General features: G+C 35.7%; 3 protein-coding genes across 7 annotated transcripts; 1 reads left to right on the forward strand and 2 right to left on the reverse strand.

Annotated features, from left to right (window-relative positions):
• Positions 1–2,852: 2,852 nt before the first annotated feature.
• Positions 2,853–4,307, reverse strand: LOC111436789 (protein MARD1-like). 2 transcript variants are annotated; one of them, XM_023074525.1, is made up of 3 exons: positions 4,060–4,307; positions 3,195–3,980; positions 2,853–3,101 (listed from the first exon to the last, which is right to left on the reverse strand). In XM_023074525.1, the coding sequence occupies exons 2-3, from the start codon at positions 3,931–3,933 to the stop codon at positions 3,055–3,057; spliced, it is 786 nt and encodes a 261-aa protein (XP_022930293.1). In that variant the 5' UTR covers positions 3,934–3,980; positions 4,060–4,307; the 3' UTR covers positions 2,853–3,054. The 2 variants fall into 2 exon arrangements, with proteins under 2 accessions (XP_022930293.1, XP_022930292.1); XM_023074524.1 differs by having other exon boundaries at positions 2,914–3,101; positions 3,179–3,980; positions 4,060–4,302.
• Positions 4,308–9,971: 5,664 nt separating this feature from the next.
• Positions 9,972–10,566, forward strand: LOC111436771. The gene is made up of 3 exons (XM_023074499.1): positions 9,972–10,377; positions 10,452–10,467; positions 10,509–10,566. Exons 1-3 carry the CDS (start codon positions 10,023–10,025, stop codon positions 10,564–10,566), a joined length of 429 nt encoding a protein of 142 aa, XP_022930267.1. The 5' UTR covers positions 9,972–10,022.
• Positions 10,567–10,788: 222 nt separating this feature from the next.
• On the reverse strand, positions 10,789–14,798 carry LOC111436784 (probable RNA helicase SDE3). 4 transcript variants are annotated; one of them, XM_023074517.1, is made up of 5 exons: positions 14,557–14,798; positions 13,397–14,195; positions 13,139–13,318; positions 11,534–12,997; positions 10,789–11,240 (listed from the first exon to the last, which is right to left on the reverse strand). In XM_023074517.1, the coding sequence occupies exons 2-5, from the start codon at positions 14,174–14,176 to the stop codon at positions 10,974–10,976; spliced, it is 2,691 nt and encodes an 896-aa protein (XP_022930285.1). In that variant the 5' UTR covers positions 14,177–14,195; positions 14,557–14,798; the 3' UTR covers positions 10,789–10,973. The 4 variants fall into 4 exon arrangements, with proteins under 4 accessions (XP_022930285.1, XP_022930286.1, XP_022930287.1 ...); XM_023074518.1 differs by having other exon boundaries at positions 13,397–14,180; positions 14,556–14,798; XM_023074519.1 differs by having other exon boundaries at positions 13,145–13,318; positions 13,397–14,194; positions 14,556–14,798.
• Positions 14,799–14,820: the final 22 nt, after the last annotated feature.

Here is a 14,820-nt window from a genome sequence, read left to right on the forward strand (position 1 = left end):
TTAATTGTGTGACAAGAAAGTTTTTCAAAATATCTACAGTTGTTGCAAAAATTCTTCTGTTTTGGTGGGGAGGAAGCTAGGATGAGACTTAAATTGATTTCATTTCTATGTCTGAGCTCTCTTTTCAGCTGAGATCTGGGTTTTCATCCAGAAGAAGGACAATGTGAGATCCCACATCGATTGGAGAGGCAAACGAATCATTCCTTATAAGGGTGTGCTAATGAAGAGGCTACGTCCCGAATGGAGGTGGACACAAGGAGGTGTGCTAGCAAGGACACTGGGCCCCGAAAAGGGGGTGGATTGGGGGGTTCCACCTCGATTGGAGAAGGGAACAGGTGCCAGCGAGGACGTTAGGTCTCGAAGTGGGGTGGATTGTGAGATCTCATATCGGTTGGACACGAAAACGAAGCATTTTTTATAAAAGTGTATTAACAAGGAGGCTAAGTCCTGAAGAGGGTGGACACGAGGCGGTGTACCAGCAAAGACACTGAGTCCCGAAAGGAGGTGGATTGAGGGGTCCCACATCAATTGGAGAAGGGAACGAGTGTGAGCTAGGATGTTGGACCCCAAAAGGGGTGGATTGTGAGATCTCACATCGGTTGGTGAGGAGAATGAAACGTTCTTTATAAAGGTGTGAAAACCTCTCCTTAGTAGACGTGTTCTAAAAACCTAAGACGTGTTCTAAAGAAGACAATATCTGCTAGAGGTGGGCTTGGGCTGTTATAGTCAAGAGTCAAGGAGGGGAAAGGCAACACTAGCTCAGATTGCACAAACATTTCTAACGTTTCTAGAGAGGTCAAAAATTCAAATCTATCATTAGTGACACCAACGAGCTAAGTCAAGGCAGAGCACCTACCAGACTTCCATGAAGGCTCCCTCCGTTGCTATAAGACATGAGAGTTGGAAAAACTGTGGCTTCTATTCCCAGTGGATATGTTCTTGCTGCTACCACAAGAACAGCATGAAAGAAGCCTGAAAAACGACTTGATGTTAGCCTTTCCACAGAAGAACGAAGCCAAACAATGAGAAGAAAACAAAGCTAAAAATAAGAGCAGGCATCAACTATAACTTGTATTGCCTGAAAGGGAAACGATTTGAAAGAGAATAATAAGTGCAATCAAGTGGTCCTTCTAACACAGTAAGAAAATCAAGGCAATATCCTTATAAATCCACAGATATTGATTTTGTTTTTTCTTCTCCTTCATTAGTTTTGCCAGCAAAAGATCTAACATTATTTCAAGCATGTGTCGAATAAAGAATAAGAACAAACTGATGAACATCAAGGAATAATAGTTCCAATTATTTTAGATATCTTCTCATAATATTAGTTCCAATTGTTTCTTGGTGCATTATCATGGAGTTTTCCCCTTCAAATCTCCCACTTTCTATGTCTTACTATGCATATGAAATATTAAGGACATCAGAGTGGCATTTCAACAAAAACATACTACCTGACCAAGAACTGTGATGATTTAAACCAGTAATAAGAAAAACCTAAGCCATATAGCAAGTACTCAGACATAATGAAAATCCGAAACCAATTTTAGTCCGTTGCGTAGATTTCCACGGTCTTATAAAAAATGCTTCGTTTTCATCTCCACAAGGGAAGATCTCTCACAAACACATTTTCTTCAACAAGAAGAGCAACTGCTGATGTCAACAAAGGTAATAAGACTGATACTCTAATGCTTATATTAAGAATCCACCGGTAAGCCACTAAATTAGGAACTCACAATTCCACCAACAGCGAAAGATAACAATGGTAAATTCATGTGGTAATTATTAGACGAACACGACTCTCCACAATGGTATGATATTGTCCACTTTGAGTATAAGCTTTCATAGCTTTGCTTTGGGTTTCCCCAAAAGGCCTCATACCAATGGAGTTAGTATTACTCACTTATAAACCCATGATCATTCCCTGGTGAATTAGCCGAGGTGAGATTTTCATCATCCAACAATAATATCTACTTTAAGAAAGCCCCGGCAGAAATTTGTTTGATTAGCGATGGCAGTGCATCAAATGCAGAAATTTGTTAGAACTTAGAAAGCAATGGCGTTCAGAAATTAAGCAGTTCAAAAGGGATTATCATAAATCTTTCACAAATTCAAACTCGATTTCAACAACATTGATTCAATAACTTGAGTTTGATTGATTGATGATCTTACCATTGTTGGAGCACAGAAGCGTGTCGTCGTCCAAATCGGATCGGGTACTTGGGATTGAAACGGATCCAAACTTCCTTTTTTTCTGGAGTTTCTTGTCCCTTTCAGATTCTGCGACTTCGCCCAGGTGAAAATGCTCTATAGTTTCTTGTGAAATGACGATACTACCCCCCCCCTTTTGTTGAATTTTGGGCCTTGGCCCGTTTAGCTACAATTTCGGCCCATGAATGAAGCCCGTAAGGGCCTTTTGGTAATTTTATTTTAACCTAAACTTAGCATGAGAAGTTGGTTTTTTATGAAATATGTAATCTCTTAAAATATTATTAATCATTACTCTTACATTAATCAAATAATTACCGTCAATATATTGAAGTATTTTTATTTAAAAAAAGAAATTAAAAGTTTAAAATTCGAAGGGTATTTTTGACATATTATTAAAAGTAAAAGGATATTTTTTTAACTTAATTTTAAAGATATTTTTGTACGTTTATAAGAGGCTAAAAAATAATATTGCATCTTTTAAAAATATATAAATATTTTTTTTAAAAAAATTGAGCTAAAAAAAATAGAAGTAATTATTATTATGTATAGATAATGTGAAAGAAGGTGGGAGACAAAGAAATAAAGCAAGTTTAATAATGTCATTAGTGGTAAGTGCATAATTAAGAGTTGATTAAGAGTAGAGATTAATCACATAATATAATAGCTTTCATTATTACGACAATGAAATATTAAAAGGGCAAAAAAAAAAAAAAAAAATCCTGTAATTAAACAAACATACAACAAAATTCCAACTCTACAAAACAGAGCACAAAGACATGGGAATCGTTCCAATAATTTCCATTTCCATGGCGCTTTCTTCATTTCAGTCGTCTTCTTCCTCTAGCATCATCTCTTGGAATCGACATTCATGGCTGCAAAATGCCTTCTCGCCTCTGAAAAATTAATTAAACGGATCAGAAATTAATGATCATTTATGAGGTTTAATATGTTTTTAATTTTGGATTCCGACCTGTACATGTAAATATCTTTCCCCTGTTCTAGATTCTTCTTGCAATTGTCGCAGAAACTGAGGAAATTTTCTGGGGAAAAGCTTGTTCCATTTTCTTTCCTCGCCGGTGAGTATACGCCGGAGCCGCTTTCGATTACGCAATCGCCGAAGATATGAGTGGTTCGAGGATTTGGGCCGTGAGAGATCACGCAGGTGTAATCCTCTGATTGTTCGATTTCATCGGCGGAGAGACAGCCGGTGAAAACCAGAGGGGAATTCGGAGTCTCCTGGCCGGAGTTCGAGCTCGAGGATCCGAACGCCGATTTCTTCGGCGGCGACAGAGATGAAACAGGGGATGAGGAACCCAGATGGGAATTCCTCGTCTTGATCCCGAATTCCTCGTCAGCCGGAGAAACGAACGGCGGTAGAGGAGGGATTTGAATCTTCAACTGAGATCCCAACAGAACCAAACGGGTTTCGGGTTTTGTTGGTTTCGGATTAGAATTCTCTTCTGTTAGAGCATCAACAATGGCGAGACCGATCCCTTTTGAATCCCACGGCCGTTTGGACTCCGTAATCGGCGTTCTGGGCGAACTTGATTCCGACCAAAACGAATTCCTCAGACCCAAAAATGGCTCGAGAATTGACGTTGGACTCATTATAGCCTCTGTTTCAAACAACCTCGGAGAACCAAAGAAAGACGAAGTCAATTTCCTATTACTACTCGTCGGAGAAGACAAACAACCGCCACCGCCACCGCCACCGCCGCCGGCCATCAAATTCTACTTCTAGATCTAACTCCCCAGTATCAATGAGTAGCCCCCTGAAATCACAACATCAAAAAATTAAAAAAAAAAACCAAAAACAGTTCTCCAGATGAGAAATTCAAACATGAATCTCACCGGAACAAGATGATCGGACACCGCCGTGGGTTGGGATTTATTCACCGGAACTAAAATTTCGGTGGCTTCCATTTAAGAAACTGGATGAACAGAGAAGAGTTTAGTTAATCAATCCCCCCTCCGGCTTCGTGTTTTAGTTTCCATTTTTGTTATGAAAGTTTTCATAAAAATTAAAAAACCAGAAGAAGAAGAAGAAGAAGAAGAAGAAGAAGAAGGGGTGGAAGAAAACAGAGGAGATGATGGAAGAATATATAAACTCCCACGCCGGAGGCTGACAAGACAACTTGGTCCCTACGCCCACACCCACACCCACACCCACTGACCCGACACTCACATTTTCTCTCTCTTCATTTTTTTTTCCACAATATTTTGATTTTTTTTTATAAGATTCTATTTAAAAATGAAGAATATAAATCAGTTATATTTGTTGAAGCTAATTAATTAGTAAATTTTCTTAGCACATTAAATACAAAATTTAAAGATAAATATTAAAGAACTATATTAGTTTAAATTTAAAAATTATTAGATATAATAAATATTTTTTAAAATTTCACAAAATCTACGGGATCGGCTTGGCTTGGCTTGGTGTGGTTCGTAGCTCTCTCGAGTCAGCTGTGAACTTAATTCGGCTAAAGTAAAAGAGAGAGAGAGAGAGAGATGAGGGGGTTGGTGTGGAGCCCACAGTAGAGTTATAAACGGGGTTGTAAAGTTCACGGACCGGGTCGTGGGGCCCATCATCATCAAGCCCGGACTCATCGGCCGCATAAACACAAAAAAATAATAATAATTAAAAAGAAAAAAAGAATGGGCCCCACTTAACTCCAGTTAAACAGCAGGATTCTTGGTGTGGTCTGGTCTGGCCCCACATCATTCCAATGTTTCCTCGTGGTCCCACCCCCACGGTTATTTAATTTAATTTTATTTTCTCTCATTATTATTATTATGAAATTTATGGCATTATCTACCTCCCTAAATGACGGAATTACCCTGCAAATGTAGTTATAGTCAAGAGTCAACGTAGGGGCCTGATGGGGATTTTCAACGGAGTGAAACAATATGGAGGGGCCCGTTTTGAAAAGATGAACAGCTGATGAGAGTGCCTGTGACCGAGAGTGTCTCAATAATGTTTCATGATCACAGTGCCTAACTCAACCAATCTCACCCCACGCTTTCATGATATTTAATTTCCCAAAAATCGAGGAAAATAATTTTATTTTTTAAATTAAATTATAAAGTTTTAAAAAAATATAAACTATTTATCAAAATTTTATCCAATAAAGAAAATTTTCTACGTCACCAGAGTTTTGAATATGAAGAAGAGATTATTCAGTCGTTGAATAAATGTATTTATACCCGTCTTTCATAGTTTTCGTATTCCCTCCGTAAATTAGGTTTAAAATAAACTAGAATTTTAAGTATAAGATGAGGTTATGGTTTGTCGTACCAAAGGTTTTAGACTTTTTAAATTTTTTAAATATTATAATTTTTTTCGTTTTAATTTTATATGTTTATTGTTCTCTAAAATTTTATCAAGGAGTGACAATTTAAATATTTATAAACTACGAGCCATTAATTCAAAATTATAAAAAATATATATATAAAGGAATTAATTCAAAAAAATATAAAAAAATTAAGTGAAAATCTTAAATTAAAAAAAACTAAAACATGTATTTATTTGTAAATAATTGATTTAGAAACAAAATTTATTAATAAACATAAAATCATTACTATTAAATTCTTTTTTTTAATATATAAATGTGATAGTACCTTTACTTTACATGATATCATACAATAATTCAGTTCTAAAGTAATTGACCGTTAACGTATTATTTAAAAATTTTAATTATCAAATATGAATATAAAGACTAAAGGCATTGACTTTGACTATATCACAACTACGTTCCTTTCCATCTATTGAAATCTTCTCTACTCGAGTCTTTCTATAATTAAATTAAGTCCATAACTCAACACGCTCTCACCACAGTCCATAAAAAAGAAGCGTAGCATAAATAAATATAAAAATATTTCGTAAATAATCTCGTTTTAAATGGTAAATAAAATTTTATTTTGGTACTTATCTCTTGAAAGATGCTATTTATTATGATGGTGACATGGCACCAAGAAATCTGAAGAACCTCATAGCTAATGGATTGTTGAAGGTTACACTTTTAACTCAATTTCCTCTTTTATTTTATAATATTTATTTTTAATAATAGCTAAGCTAAATGATTTGGTCTTTGTTAATTATTGGTTTAATTGTGGGCCCATGCCCATTTTCTTCCTTGATTACTTTACAATAATTACTTGGTTTTATAACTTAATTTTAATTAGCTTTCCTTTCTCTTTATTGATTAATATGTTTTTGGGGAATATTAGGTTAATGGGTTTATTTGGGACAACGAGATCATGGCTCTAATTTAATGGCGTATTAAAATTGAATTAGTTCAACCGTTCATATCTAATCATGTTAAATCACGATTCGAAATTTGAATTTGGTGTCTGATAATCTTGACATTCCCTAAATTAGTCGATGTGGGACTTTCATCATTCCCTCCTATGTGGGATTTTCATCATCCCCTAAATTAGCCGATGTGGGACTTTCATCATCCAACACCTCCCCTCGAACAAAGTGCGCCTCCCCTTAATCGAGGCTTGACTCCTTTGGAGTCTTAGTCATTTTTTACGGCCTTCGAGGAGGCTTGACTCTTTTTCTTTTGGAGTTCTTTGTTCGATATTTGAGGATTTACCAATCTATTGGCACGACTAAGTTTAGGGCACGGCTCCGATACCATGTTAGACGAACACGACTCTCCACAATGGTATGATATTGTCCACTTTGAGCATAAGCTCTCATGGCTTTTGCTTTGGGCTTCCCCAAAAGGCCTCAAACCAATGGAGTTATTTATAAACCCATGATCATTCCCTAAATTAGCTGACGTGGGACTTTCATTATCAACACTCTTCGTTGGTTAAGAGTCAAGATTATCTCTACCGATCAACACGAGTCATTCCAGCATGTTTTGTCATCATTCACATGCATCATAGGAAAATTCCTAGGATGCCACCCAACCGAGAATTGCTCAAAGTAAAACAACCATGAAGTTCATGATTGAGCCATTGATTTAGATGTTGTTTCGGTCCATTCACGTAATTCTCCTTTATTCGGGTCTCATTCTTAAACCTTTTATTTTAGTGTCTAGCTATAAGTTATTTAAAACAATTATTTTAAATAACCTTTATTTTAGAATAAAATAAAGTGTAAATGATACCTTTTTATCTCGAGGCAACAAAATATTTATATAATATATACTAAGAATAATTGAGCAAAAATGTTGACACTATTACTTCAAAGTAGGTCTAGGAGGCAGACGGAATCATATTTAAAACTTTAATCGACGAGGTGGTGGCCTACCAATGAAATATATTAAACTTTAGTCTTAATCTATAAAAAATTAATATAAACTTTGAGCTTGATATAGAACCCAACCACTTCATCTTGTCCATTAATGATATGATTTAATCATAGGTAAGCAAAAAAGTATATAAATTAAGGTTTTTTATTTTATTTTTTTAAGGGAGAAAGATAAATCTAGTTAGGGTTATAAGGTCGATAAATAATTATTGAAAATTTTCTTTTTTCTTAAAAAAAAAAAAAAAAAAAAAAAAGGAATTTTCATGGGTCCACGTAAGAGGTGGGTCCTCCACGTAAGGGGCACACGTAACGTCCTTTCCGTAGGGAACCCCTTACGTGGAAGGATTCGATTAGAGAATGAGAAAGAAACTCTAAATTAATCAAACCACCGCACCCAATTGCATTACTCAAATTTCAAACAGTGGACCCCACATTGACCAGCTGGGACTTGATTGCATCCACGTCAGACTCTTTCCTTTTGATTATTAGATTTTTAAAATTTTTTTTAATGATGACGTTGTATAGGCCTTGACAAATGGCAGTTGGGGCCCACGAAAAGGGGGTTTGTTAATGACACGACACCATTTCACTCCACAAAAACCAGTGCAAAAGTCTCTCCGTGTGCTCGATCAGCCAAAGCTTCATAAAGGCCGAAACCCATGGGCCATAATACCTTTTTTTTTTTTTTTTTGGCTTTTTAATTATCAGGGCTAAAATTGTAATTTTGCATCATTGTGATCGTTATTATAAGTTTTGTATGTGTACTTTTAAAAGTCCCGATCCTTCTCTCGCTATCGTTAATCGAGTTATTTTTAGTTGATAACGTAATTGTCAAATTCGTTAAAACGAAATTAGATGATTTGACAACTAAGCGGATAAAATTAGAACTGAGCGAGTAAATCATTTTTAGGTTCAAATTGTAATTTTGCATCATCGTCATCGTTAATGTAAGTTTCGTATGTGTAATTTTAAAAGCCTTCATCTTGCTCTCGTTATTTTTAGTTGATAACGTTTCGTTAAAATGAGATTAGATGATTTGACGAATTAAATTTGATTGTTTTATTGAAAAAAATTAGGATGTGATTAAAAAAAAAAAAGAAACTAATAATAAAAAATAAAATTATTTTTTAACTTGAGGCTAATTTTTTATTTCCATTCTTAGTCATAATTATTACATTGAAAAGATGAGAGGAAATGAAGAAATGAGAGATAGTGACAGCTGGCAACTTGCTTACTTGGACAAAGACACCTAGATCCATTTTATCCAATAATAATAAATAAATAAAAGAAAATATGGTGTATTTTTGCAATTGACTAAATTAAAATGACCAGTAATTGCAAATTGTTGATTTAGACTTGACCTACAAATATTGAACCATCATCTAATTATTATTTAATATACTATTTTTTATTTTTTTTAAAAAAATATTTCTAAATTTTTTAAATTTTCAATAATATCTTACAATTTTTTAAAAAAACTCTCTAAAATACTCTTCATTTAAAAAAAATTAAAAAAATACCCATATTTTTTTAAAAAAATCATTAATACTTTTTATTTAATAAGTTATTTTGATAATTTTATATAAATTTACAAAATAAATTATATGAATGAATTGTATTAAAAATAATGGTGTAATTTCTTTTATTCTATAAATTGGAAAAAGGTGTTTTAAATTATTTTAAAATTATGATTTGAAAATGAGACGAGACAAGAATTTAATATGTAATTATCCATTAAGAAAAGCATCTCTCTTTCACAAAATAAATAAATAAAGTAGTAAAGTAATAAAGTAATGTCTCTCTCCCTCCACTTGCGTTTATTTATTTATTTTTCCATTTCTAAAAAATTTGCATTAAATTTTAAAATATTAAATTATGCAATTATTTCTTTTGTCGTCTAATCACCAAATTCATTAACTTTTTGCCGTGTATATATATAGATATGTATATTATATTATATTGTTTTTTTATTATTTTTTTAGTAGGCATAAGTGATAGCACATAAAAAGTGATATCTTTAGGCTCTATTTTATGTTACTTTATGGCTTAATTGTATAGTTTTTTGTTGTATTTATTTATCGGCTAGAAATCGAGCATTCAAAGAAAAACAAAATTTTTATAAGAATATCGGTGAAAAATGAGTTAATTGGTTTGTTATTTGGAGTAGCTAAAATAAAAAAAGATAAGTGATCAAATTATAAATCACGAGTCCAAAGGGTCGAGACGTATTCAAATTTTTGTAGTCCATTTTAATTCTTTGTATATTCAAAATTTTAAAAATGGAATTATATCTAATAAAATCCTAAATTTTTATATATATAGTTTTTAGAAGTTTATGAATTAAATAAATAAATAAATATTTGAGGAAAAATATAAATACAAATAGTCAACTATTTGTCAAACGGTTAAGGGTATTTTCGGTATGCAAAGTTTGTTCCCGCCATTTTGATCGTCTTAAAAAGGGACTTATCATTTAAAACCGGAACGACGGAAGAAGAAATCTCCGATTGTTCGATCTTTGTAATCTCCTTTACAACTCCGAACCGCAACAATGGCGGCGATATTTAGCGTCGTCATCTCGCTAATTGTACTTCTCACGGCTGTTAGGGTGTTTGCAATGTCGCCGCCGACCGGATGCGCCACCAGAGAGCTGCTCTTGTTGTCGCCATGTTTGCCTTACATCTCTGCTTCGCCGATCCGATACGGTTCCTTCCGCTTGCTGCGAGCGGTCTCCTCCGCCTACGATTCCATTCGGCGGCATTTGCCAATGTTACTTTCGTCGAGGACCTCAGATTTGGGGCTTTCCGTTGAACAGTACGAAGCTGATCGCTCTGTCTTCGTTTTTTTTTCTCTCAATGGTGGAATGTATTTGGAGAAGAATAATTCTCCAGACTCGCTCTGTGCTGGTATGAATTCGAAAGCGTGATTCAATTTCTCGCTCTCTCGTTCTTTATTCATGACTTGAATTTCTTGATTCCAGCAATTCTTGTTTTCCGGTGCTTAATTTGAAGATTGTTGAGTTATGTTGTTTAATCAGCTTCATGAACTCTGCCTCCTCTTCGAAGCTCGAAGATTCCAGGAATTCAAGAACCTGATAGTCCTGGTAATTCTCTTGGGATTTTCTCCTTATTATATGCATTTCATCAATCTGAATCTTCAGGAAATTATGTTTATAGAATCTAAGAACATGCAACCGTAAAATAATAATAATAATAATAATAATAAATTAAATCTTCTCTTCATCGAGAAATCATCACTTGCTTGTCTCCTTGAAAGCTCTCCAGTTGGATTTCTCGCAGAGATTTGAAAACAAATCATGAAGCCTTAAACATTAGCATGGAATTTTCTACCTTCAACAGGAAAGACTAGAAACAAAAGCACTCTTAAATTAACAGTAGAGTATATAAACAATGTTTCCAAGACATCTACAAAGATCTAAGAAGAAAAAAATAAGCAAAAAATTTTCTCTTTCTCCACTTTCTTCCTTGACTTGTAGCAAAAGTTACTTCCAACCATCAGACCATTCATCTTCATTAACAACCGGTCTCGAAAATTCCATCTCCGGCAGATCTTGATTCTGGTCAGCTCCTTCAAATCCTGAACTTTGTCCCTCATGATTCTTCCCTGCTCCTTCAAATCCTGAACATGGTCCCTCTTCGTTATTGCATGGAAGTTCCTCATCTGTGGGATCCTGCCTTTCAGGGAGGGAGCAACCTTGATATGAATCTTTGTCAACACACTGCCATAATAGCTTGCTCCAATACACATCCTGCCAAAACAACCAAGTCCTGCCATTAAGCATTTTTCACATTTGCTTCCAAGTCTGGAAGTCATTATGTTCAAGTTATCTTCTTAGTTATTGGAGAGACCCTAAGGCACTTCACAACGCTACATCTGCTAAAAGTTACTAAACTTGAGGGGAATGTGCCTATTATGAATAAATTTAAGAGTACACTATCCCATATCTCCAGTATATATTAGTCTAAGGATTCTGCAGTATTTTACAAGAACATAATGCTGGGTTCAATCTTGAACAACATTTACTAAAGTAACAAAAATCACCTGATAGATTATATGGGGATTGCCAATTATAACCAGAAGAGATATCGCCCGGGTAATAGCCACATTAAACCTTCTTGGATTACTTAAAAACCCCAAACAGTAGGTTCTGTCAAACTCGTTATGTTTGATCGTTGATCGAACAGTAGAAACAATAATCACTTGCTTCTCTTGTCCTTGAAACTGTTCTACACTACCGACCTTTATATCAACCATATCCAGGCTATCAAGGGCTTTCCTTATTTTAATCACTTGTTGTCGATACGGCGTTATGACCCCAATATTTTCGTCGACCAGATTTCCACCAGCAGTCAGTTTCTTTATAACCTCTACCACCTTGCTAACCTCAATTCGGTTGAACCATGATGGATTGTTGCCTTCCCTCTCATCACAACCTTGGATACCAAAGAAAAGAACAGGAAACTCCTTACTAGGAAGTACTTCAAGGATATCTGCTGAATCCGTGAGGAAACTTTTTTCATCTTTACATGCAATTAATTCACCACCATAGAACAATGTAGAAGGAAGATGTAAGATATCCGGATGACATCTATAGTTTCTTAACAACTTTATTACATAGTTTTCATCCCCAGTGCAGTAATATTCACATTCAAAAAGCCTTTCCAAATATGATTTACTCAATCCATAAATTTCTGCTTCTTTAGAGTAAATCACTGGACCTAATTGCATGGGATCACCAGCAAGAACAACGACTGTTTTCCTAAGACAAAGGTTGGATATAGGAATTATCGTTTCTGGCTCTGAAGCTTGGCCAGCCTCATCTAAGAAAATGTGAGAGAAGTGGCCACGCTTGATATCTTCCGCATAAAGAAGGGAAGTACTTGTATAAGTTGACACAATAATCCTATAGCGCACAAGGGCACTGTGTGGAGGACACTTGAAAATTTGCTCATCAAAGAAACAAAAACGAAGGTGATCAGGCTTGATTTCCTCATATTGCCGTGAGCTTGCATTAAGCCTGAAAACATCATTATCACGAATTTCAACACCCTCCTCACTGAGGAGTTTCTCCAGTATGTGGTCTGCAGCACTATTTGAAGGAGCACAAACAAGAATACGAGCATTCTTTCTAGTTGTGTAGAGTTGAAGGATAGCTTCCACCAAGGTCTGAGTCTTACCAGTACCAGGAGGTCCATGAACTAAATAAGGTGGTGCTCCTCTGCAACCAAGGATCATCTGAACACAACGCATTTGTTCCTCGTTGATATTTTGAGTTATAGGCACCAGCGGATTAGTCTTGATAACTCTTCTATCCGAAAACTCATATGGGAATAGAAACTCCTTTGCCAAACTATCTGCAGCATCAATAGCCTGATAGAACCTCCTCATGTTAATTCTGTTATAGGTAAACTGGACATTGTATAGATTGAAGTCTCTGTGGTTAACGTGAAATTCTGGAGCAAATTTTAGGTAAACCTCATCAGCCTCGACGTGATGAATATAGCCCTGCACATTAATGGAATTGATTATGGAACATGGACAAGAACATTCTGAATATTAAACCACAAATTACAGAAAAGATTGAACGAGCACGTCTAAATATGATTGCATACACAAAGGAGTAGAAAACTCAATATTAATGCAGACCAAGACCTGATAAGCGTTAACCGTGTCATTTGCATGTCCAGAAGGCATCTTGGCAAGAATAAAGTCTCCATGGACAAGTGAAGGCCTTCTCTCAGCAAGCCCTGGAACCTCAAGGCACAAAAAATGATGTCCCTTTCTTTTCATAGTTACACGTTCCATATCGTAAGCTCTCATGTCTTCCTGCAAGCAATAACGGACCAAATTTCATATAATATCAAACAGAAATGTGTAAATACATTCAAAACCTCATTTATTTACCTCCAATTGTATTTCTTCCATGTTCAACAAAGTCATAAAGTAGGGAACGTAGGTATCTCTTTTAAGTCCTTCCCTAACAGCACTAGGAGTCTCCTTTCTGTTAAGTTCATCTCTAATTCTTCTTGGGATATCATAATGGGGAAGAAAATTTTTGAATCCTCGACCTTGCGTTCTAATGGGACGTGAGCCAGGAATATAAGAGTCTGCTACCTCGTGCCTCTTTTTTCTATCTCTTGAATACGGCTTCCTAGAAGCCAATGACTGGGAAATCTTATCATCTGCTAACAGAAAAGAAACGCGTTCTATTCTCTCATTGCCAACATCAAAATGCACAACAGTCGTGTGCAAGCCAATTTCTTTCGGTTTGCAAGACAGCCATACAGTAAGAGTCTCGCCCGGATGGATCATTCTATCCTCCAACGAAAAGGACTCCAAAAAAGCTTGTACAACTTCTATGTTCGCATTTGCCGAAGGGGGCTCCATTAGAGAGAGCGTAAACGAGTTCTCGGGATTAGATGCATAAATATTAACAGCCCATAGGTCCACCGATTCATCGGTGGTGTTCTTGATCGTAATTGCATCTGCCACTGATTCTCCTACAAAAACTGATTGTGGTTTGCCATTCACAAAAGCAAATGGCACTGAAATGATAATTGGACCTTCCTCAATAGGATTGTAGCTGCAAACAGATTTATCATCTTCATAGTCGATGTAGGAAATCTCTCCTCTGTCTTTGATGACAGAACAATCATCACCCCAATTATCACCAATGGTACCCATCAAACTGACAGGAGAAAAGGGAAATCATAAGATTTAAACTCCTCGCTCATGAATTTCTCTTCCAAGTTCAAATACTCAATAGAGAATGATAACATAAAACACAACACCCCATCAAAATCGAAGAATCAAACAAGAATCATCCACCAAAATCCCAGAAATCCGGATCAAGGAATCAAAACACCCAATACAGAACAGATTAAACCATCCATTCTCCAAAATTAAGCAAGACCCAGATAAGAACAACAACCAAAATCCAAAAAAAACATACGAAACTTGGAGACGCCGAAATTGAGAAAGCAACAAAATCCAGGAATAACGTATGAACAAAGTCAGTGAATAAGAGAACTAGCTTGGAAAGATGGAGACGGAGAAAACTCACCTTTGATCGAAGCTTATAAACCAGCGGAGACTCTGGAAGGGAATGTTGGGGCTCCAGTTCACTGCAGAATGCAGTAGAGAAGTAGAGATTTGAGTGTTAAAATGGGGTCATCACTCAAGACAATGATGCTTTCCGGGTCACCGCTAATACAGAGCTTCACGAGAATTGTGTAAACGTAAATTCTACACACTAAACCTAATTATTTTGGAAACGGAGTTTGGTTCACCAAGAAAGTCTTTAGAGATCGTATTGCGTCCGTGCACAC

The sequence above is a fragment of the Cucurbita moschata genome, unplaced genomic scaffold (genome assembly GCF_002738365.1).
Source record: "Cucurbita moschata cultivar Rifu unplaced genomic scaffold, Cmos_1.0 Cmo_Scf00060, whole genome shotgun sequence".
In the NCBI taxonomy this organism is placed as follows: domain Eukaryota; kingdom Viridiplantae; phylum Streptophyta; class Magnoliopsida; order Cucurbitales; family Cucurbitaceae; genus Cucurbita; species Cucurbita moschata.

What these genes read in the sequence shown, in the direction of transcription:
- LOC111436789 (XM_023074524.1), bottom strand. Translation starts at nt 3,933, where the DNA reads ATGGCCGGCGGCGGTGGCGGTGGCGGTGGCGGTTGTTTGTCTTCTCCG. An exon ending in AAAGATATTTACATGTACAG is followed by an intron (nt 3,102 to 3,178) that starts GTCGGAATCCAA and finishes TTAATTTTTCAG; the next exon opens with AGGCGAGAAGGCATTTTGCA.
- LOC111436771 (XM_023074499.1), top strand. Translation starts at nt 10,023, where the DNA reads ATGGCGGCGATATTTAGCGTCGTCATCTCGCTAATTGTACTTCTCACG.
- LOC111436784 (XM_023074517.1), bottom strand. Translation starts at nt 14,176, where the DNA reads ATGGGTACCATTGGTGATAATTGGGGTGATGATTGTTCTGTCATCAAA. An exon ending in TTAACGCTTATCAGGTCTTG is followed by an intron (nt 12,998 to 13,138) that starts GTCTGCATTAAT and finishes ATTAATGTGCAG; the next exon opens with GGCTATATTCATCACGTCGA. An exon ending in ATCCCCATATAATCTATCAG is followed by an intron (nt 11,241 to 11,533) that starts GTGATTTTTGTT and finishes TTGTTTTGGCAG; the next exon opens with GATGTGTATTGGAGCAAGCT.